The 7,885-nt window shown below is 32.4% G+C and overlaps 1 protein-coding gene across 1 annotated transcript; it reads right to left on the reverse strand.

The window, feature by feature from the left end:
* Nucleotides 1-490: 490 nt before the first annotated feature.
* LOC132304099 (uncharacterized) lies at nucleotides 491-2,101 on the reverse strand. The gene is made up of 4 exons (XM_059801623.1): nucleotides 1,229-2,101; nucleotides 1,081-1,146; nucleotides 857-908; nucleotides 491-771 (listed from the first exon to the last, which is right to left on the reverse strand). The coding sequence occupies exons 1-3, from the start codon at nucleotides 1,916-1,918 to the stop codon at nucleotides 903-905; spliced, it is 762 nt and encodes a 253-aa protein (XP_059657606.1). The 5' UTR covers nucleotides 1,919-2,101; the 3' UTR covers nucleotides 491-771; nucleotides 857-902.
* Nucleotides 2,102-7,885: the final 5,784 nt, after the last annotated feature.

Raw genomic sequence — 7,885 nt, forward strand, 5'->3', positions numbered from 1 at the left:
CACCTTGTGAATTCAGAGTTTAAGTAACTAAAGAATGGATGACATTTTAAGTTTTAATAAGTGAAAGAAAGGATGATATACGTTTACTAACTTTAGCAAAGGTAAAAAAAAAAAACTCAGGTTATCAAACCTATGCACAACCTTTAAATGATGCTATTGTAAAATTTATGATTTTTCAGAATATTTTTAAGTTGCTGAAATCAACTTGCTGCAAATAATGCTAAGAAAACAATAAAAGCTACCATTTGAGACTTGAAGGAGAAAAGCATTTCTCGAATCCAACTTGAGGAAGCTATACGGGATGGAAGTGTCCTTCCAGGACACGGAATCAAGCAGTGCATCCATTAATATTTCTCGAATTGATTTCGGATTTGCAACCTAACTACATTCATAAGCTCTGCCCCAAACAAAGTCGGGAAGCCTGTCAAGCATTAGGAACAGTCAACAAATCAGACATTTACATTGAACTAACAAAGCGCTCAACCAGTAATAGCAATTGAATCGAAAACATCTGAATTATCTATTCATCCATGTTCATGTTCATGCTAACATCTTCAACTACAAACAAGTAAAACTACTATACTGTACCCCAATAAGAGGCACCAATTTGCAATACAAATCAGAAGATAGTAAATTAGACATCTTTCTATTTCGGTTCTCCCTTTTCCTCTTCACACAATTCAGTACATTATACCTCCAATTGAGATCTCAATGTAGCAGAACCAAGCTCTTCCAACCTCCAAATGCTTCCAAGATCCATAATTTTTCCCTCTGCAAGATAAATAATTGAACTTTTACTTCCAAAATCCTTTGGAAAAACAGAGAGTAAACTGAGGGAGGAAGAAAGAGAGTAGACCTTTGCCTGCGTATTGAGAATTTTGCAATATTGGGTGTACAAATATCTATCTCTGCCAGAAACAAGATTATAATTCTCAGTTCCATCAATCAAAATTAGAAAAACTAAAAATTCATAACCAACAGAAATGCTTGTATGAATACACTGTGTGTGTGTGTGAATATCTACATATATAGAGAGGGAGAGAGAGAGGGGGAGGGAGGGAGAGAGGGCAAGAACGATACCATAGCATCATAAACTCGATAAGCATCCGCCGAAACCCCAGCCAAATACAAGCCAGGGAAAACATTCTGGAAAGGAACATCAAACAGTAAGCAAAGAACAAAAAACGCATCAAAGCACGGAACAATTCACATAGAGAATATCTCTCACATCGAGTTGCTTCTGCACATTCTTGGGTCTCTTCTTCGGCCTCCGAGGCGGCCTCGATCCAGTCATCGAATACACATCTTCTTCAATCTCGTCACGAGAGAGCGAGATCCAGAACTTCCTCTTCTCCTTCTTCTCAGAGGTATGACCTTCCACAAAACCCCTCAATCTCATCGATTTCGGCATATTGTCAGTCAGCTGAACCACAGGACTCGTTTCCGGCAACTCTCCGTTCTTCGAAACCCTTCCAATCTCACTCGCGAACTTCACACCAGCCTTCCTAGGCCTCAGATTCCACGGCTTCGCCGTCGATTCCTCGACATCGACCTCATCGCAGACCTTCTCTCTCTCCACATCACCTCCGTCGCTCTCTCTCTCTAAACCGGAGGCCTCAATAGCTTGATGTTTCTGCGTTGAGCAGGACGAGAATGAGAAGGAGTTCCGAACCGTTCGCGATCTCCGCTTATCGGTCTCCGACTCATTCCTGGAACCGCCGTCGGAGTCATGCTCGGAAGGCGACGATCGGTGGTTGTGGTGGTCGGCAGCAGGCGGCGGCGGCGTGGACTCGCGAGTCGACTCACACGGCTGCCTACGGTAGCGATGGTTGGTGTTCATGTGGTTCTTGTGGCCCCATTTCAGGAACGGAAGAGAGAAATTGTGCAGAGGTTGAGACTTCACCGGAGCAGTCGCCATTATAGACTGTTCATTCGTCTACCAGTGCGGAATTCTAGAGAGGGAAAACGAAGAAGCCTGACCTTTGTTCTAGAGAGAGAAAACGAAACCCTAACGATAGGAGAGCGATGTATGGAGATTGACGGAGAGGAGGAGAGGTGGTGTTGGAGAAGAGAGAGAGAGAGAGAGTTTATGTAATGTTGATATGTACTTCCATCGTCTACATATACGAGAGCGGGAGGATGGAGTTCTACGTATACGCTTTTTAAGCTATTTTACATATTTACCCTTGGCTTTTAGTTAAGTTCCATTGTGGTCTTTTATTTATTTAATTAATTTTTCACTTTCTTATTTTGACATGCAATTTAAGCTGACAAGTTATAAATTAGGGCTTAAATCATAAAAGCACCACTATTTTCATTTTTTTTTTTTTTTTAATCATAAAACTCCAATAAAATTACAAAGTTGTCGCTTTGTCTCAATTCTGTTATATTGTACAGTTAACTTAGTGCGTGATTTGGTAATCAAAATTTAGTGACAAAAATATCCCTAAAGAAACATGTGCCAAACAAGTTGGGTTTTATGATCGTAAGGGTAATTTTGTCACTTCACAAATCCTTAACGGTTTACTTACAAAATTGAGGTAAAGTGAAAACTTTGTAATCGTGTTGGAGTTTTATAATTAAATAATAAAACTAATGAGAATTTTATGATTTAAGTCCTACAAATTATTATATATAATCTGAGAACATTGATCTCGGCCAAATGACTAGTTTACATAGGAACATATTTTATTTAGTTTTTTAAATAGTGCGTCAGTTATGATAGTTTGAAACCTATAATTCATGAATAATGTGATAATTTTTTGATTAACTAGTTTCTAAGTGAGACCAAATTTTTTATTTTATTTTTACCCGACAAGTGACTCTTACAATGCGATTGAAAAGATTTAAGTCCTCCACTTTTTATTTTGAAGGAAAATGAGAAACTATGTAAATCATAGACTTTGATAATTAGACAAAAATTTCAACCAGATAATTTAAGTTTAATTTGGGATGAGTTGGAAATGAACGTAGAATAAATAGAGTTATTAATAAAAGTGTGAGAGAGAAATTCGTCGTGATATTCGTTGAAGAGAAAATTATACCTAATAACTAGTGACGCAATTATTTGGACACTTAAATTGGATTCTAGTGAATACTGATGCGCTCTGATCGGACAAGGAAAGACTACTTATAATGTTTTCACAAAAAAAAAAGGACTACTTATAATAAATAGAGAGGATTAAAAATGGGATGAGATAATTAAAAATAATTATAAAACGTTAAATAACTGTGATATATATAAATTTGTATTATGAATGGTACTACGATAACGTTTTTGTTTTTTTTTACTGTCAAAATTTATTTTGACCAACTCTTATAGGTCCCATCCAACACGTCACTTTCTTTCTTCCATCTAATTTATCTATTTTATTTTTCCCTAAATCATTTAGTTACCTCTTTTTTTCCCTAAATCATCCAACATATCTCTCTCTCTCTCTCTCTCTCTCTTTCAAACTATCAAATATAAACCTTAATTCAATTCCACTCTGCAACAAAGCATCTGTCCTCACTAACAAAAATTGTGAAAAGATGCAAAATTTTTGAATAGATGTTGGACAGTTTTTTTGATTAATCAGGGCATTACACCATAGTTGTCTATGGTTGGACACTTGCTCAACCTAAACTTCACTTACTTTTTTTTATATATATACATACAAATACACTTACAAAACCATACTTCACAATACCGCCAACATGATTCTAAAAGTTATAAATCAATCATGTATTTATCAAAGTATTTTGTAGTTTATCTCTTTCCCCTATTTTATCTCTTAAAATTTTATTTAGATTACACGACAACTTACATCCCACATCATTCATGATACTTTATCATGAAAATCATTCATGATATTTGTCATTTTCTCAACATTAAATATAGTAGATAAGATGGCATATAAATTTTTTTTTTTTTTTTTCAAAAAAAAAAAAAAGAAGATAGGGGAGAGTATTTCGATCCATTTATATAAGGCGCAGAGCCGGTGTGTGCCGAAGGGGCATGTCCTGCCTTGTTGTAACAAGTAAACGCTTGCTCATTTATCTAAAAGTTCAAATTGTTGAGTAGTACTATATACTCACCTATTTATACACAATCACTTTTCCATTCGAATCTAATGTGGGAGAAATAACCCTTGTTACATTTTCCCCACTCAAACTTACAACGCTCTCGTTACAGCTCGAACCCGCCTACCCGGGCTGACTCACCCAGATGCCTTCTGGTCGGGACATTTGGCGTGACACCGGTTCAAAGATTATGTTTGGCTCTGATACTAATTGTAACGGGTGGACGCTTACCCATTTATCCAAAAATTAAAGTTGTTGAGTAGTACTGCATATTCACCCATTTATACCCAATTACTTTCCCATCCAAATCCGATGTGGGACAAATGACCCTTGTTACACCTATCTAGTATAGATGTAGTAATTTTTTAATGTGTTTTTATATTTATAAAAAAAAATTCTATATAATACAGCCTAAATTTTTTAATTTCTAAATTTTCCTTTCCTTTTCTTTCTCTTTAATATTATTTTGATTTCCTTAAAAAAAAAAATTTAATATTTGCTTCTTTACTCGAACTCTAAATATATATATATATATATATATATATATATTTTCAAAGTTCTCATTTTTCTTTTCTTTTCTTCTTCCTTTTTTTTTTTTTTTTTTCCCTGTCTCTTAAGATTCTTGTTTTTGCACTTAAGAATGATGAATGATATATATAGTATGCAATTTTTTTCCTTCTTATTTAGGTTATGAATTTTTATTTATTTTATTTAACGTTAAATTAAAATCTTAACCCTGCCCCTTATTCATATAGAATCAAATCAAGTAAGACGATGAAGAAATATAGAAAATTTCTCAAGCAAATATCGAGTGCCAAGTGTTACATAACACATAAGTATTCTATTATTTCGTTTGAGAGTATTTTAAACTAAAAATATTATAATTATAATTTTAAAATACCATTCAATGCTCTTTCTATAAACAGTATATATACACACACACACACATTTAAAAAAAAAAAAAAAAAAAAAAAAAAAAAAAAAAAAAAAAACCTAACAACCTTCGACAAGAGGGCATGTTTATCATCAAAACCAACATTATTAAGTTATTTTAGATTCAAACTTGACTCAACTTGGATTAGCTTGTAAGATATTTTTATATTTGTAATTGGCCCAAGTGTCAAGTTAAGGTGATGATGAGGAGTCAGACCAGTGGTTTTGCATGGTACTTTGGTACAGCAACTGGGACACGTGGCTTTGGTTAGGATTGAGGGTCCCACAAAGCATGGAGGTGAGTAGACCCCACCTGGATCCTGATTATGGCTCTTTAGATAAATCTGAACCGTCAGATCCAACAAGATTCCTTCCTAATTTTCTCTCCTAATGTCGCATTCCTAAACTTATAGGCCCAAGTGGAATTCCAATTAATCAAATTTTCAATCTTGTTATAAATGAATGGGTCTTAGTCAAACCCTCAATTTGGTCATCCAAATTCAATTAAATAGTATTATTGTTGTTGTATATGTATAATCAAGTAATTTGACATGCAAATGACTGGGGTCCAATATGACCCATTTCAGTCCAATCAAATGACGAGGATACATTCTACTATTATAATATATATATATATATATATATATATATATATATATATATATATGCACCTAAGCGTATTGTTTCAAGCAACTAAATTCAATGATTTTCATATTTGGAGTGTTTGGTTAACAGATTTCGTGAAGAAAATGAAAAGAAAGGTGAAAAGAAAGCTACAACAATTTCCTCTTCCTTTTATATTTTTTCACTTTTAAAATAAAAAACCAAAAAGTTTGTTAAAAATAGTGGGTATTTAGAAAAATAATAGAACAATGACATGTAGAATTAAAGATTCTTCTTTACTCTACTCATAATTTCTTTTTTCATTTTCTTGGAGTAATTTTTATAAGATAAAATGACTTTCTTTACATTGTCTTTACTTTTCACTATTAAATAAGAAATCAAAAGTGTGTGTTAAAAATAGTGAGTATTGAAGGGGAAAAAAAATCACATGTGGACTTAAAAAAATGTTGGTAATTTTTGGTATTTTATTTAACTAATCATAAATAGAATGTAATTTAAATGTAACCACATCACACCAAAATATATTTTTATAAAAAATTTTTATAAAAACAATAGGCCGATAAATCATTAATTCAAACAAACATATGAAAGTGTACGTAAAAGAGACTATTTATAGTCTCCCTACCTTGCAGATTCTATCATAGTCATATAAAGATGACATCAAGAATCTGCTTAGTTTATATAACTCTGAAAATAATTTTTAAGATAAAACTATATATATATAAAGTGCAAAAACAAAGAATTTTTTAGTTTTAATATAAAACCAAGTCTTCCAAGTCATATAAAGCTTTTTAGTTTGTAATATAAAACTATATATATATATATATATCTTCTTATCTACTCGTAATTTTATTTTATTTTTTTGTCATTTTCATGTAATAATTTTATAAAATAAAATAACTTTCTTTACATTCCTTTCTACTTTATTGCGTTTTTAAAATTCGATACTCCCAAACATTAACAATTACTTAAAATAATTTGTTTTGCATTGCCCAAATTTTCCGCAATTCAATCTCCTCAAATATATTGATCTATCTCAATATTTATTTCTTTTAGTGGGAGAGAATAGTAAATGTCTTTCAGTCCACGACAATACCAAAAAACGTAAGGAAAGGTTATATAGCTATTACTATTTTGCAAAAAAAAAACAAAGAATGAAGAACCAAACCACTTTGATGACTCCATTTTTAGCCTTCAATCACATCCACTAACGTTGGACACTTGAATTCTCATGTCAAATCTTCTGAAATAACCATTATTCAAGTTTGGTAAGCTTATGGAAGTTAGATACGTTGTATAACTTTTGCCATTATTCCACACTCTTGTATTAAATTAATCTATTTAGGATGTCAACGGAATGGTTTCGAGCCCGCTCCCTTTTTTCAAAACCTGTCTTGTAAATAAAAATATTTTTCTAAACTCGGTTTGCAAACACTCTAATGTACATATCTTTTAAGAAGAATTATTCAAATACGAACAAATTTAAAATAAATTTTGTAAAAAGTTTTTAGTACTATCAAAATTTAAAATTATCATAAGACACAAGAAAAATATTAACTAATAAAAGAATATATATTTATATAAATATTAATTATTAACTGGTGCAAGTTCGGAGTTTTGCAAATTTTAAACTCTTTTTTTGAAACTTGCACCTAACCCTATTAAGATGATCCCAGACCCGTCCCATTGGGACGGGACAGAATCACGAGAGATGGGTTAAATTGACATTTGTAAGTCATATTTGTCAGCTCAAATTTTTACCATTACAATAATTAATGATTTTTTAAGTGATGCCTTGCTCCACATATAGGGTCAACTTATATAAATGGAATTTGGTACCACATAAGCTTCATTTAGTGATTTACTAATTAGAAGAAATAGGCTGTCTCTTACCAACCGGCCTTTATTTCATTAAATATATATCGGGGTCGGTCCTGCACTTTTAAATGGGTAATTGTGGTGAGAAATGACATTTTAATGATATTATTTTTATACTTAACTAATTATTTGTAACTTTAATTTGCCTTGGGAAATTGATAAAACTTTGGGTAATTTGAATCGATTCAATTAAATGAACTTCAATTCCAACTAATTAGAGTTAGGTGGATGGACCATTAGTCCATTTTAAGGAATAATTTAGGTCCTATGTTAATATAAATGGCTTTATTAAAATGATTCACGCACATCTAATTTGTTTATTTGGAAACTCGAATCTTCACCATCCACTTTAAGAGGTAGGAGAAATACGGATGGATCACAGGACCCT

Source organism: Cornus florida, unplaced genomic scaffold, assembly GCF_030987335.1.
Source record: "Cornus florida cultivar Cherokee Brave unplaced genomic scaffold, ASM3098733v1 CherokeeBrave_3.0.0_Hap2_Chr04, whole genome shotgun sequence".
Classification (NCBI taxonomy): Eukaryota; Viridiplantae; Streptophyta; class Magnoliopsida; order Cornales; family Cornaceae; genus Cornus; species Cornus florida.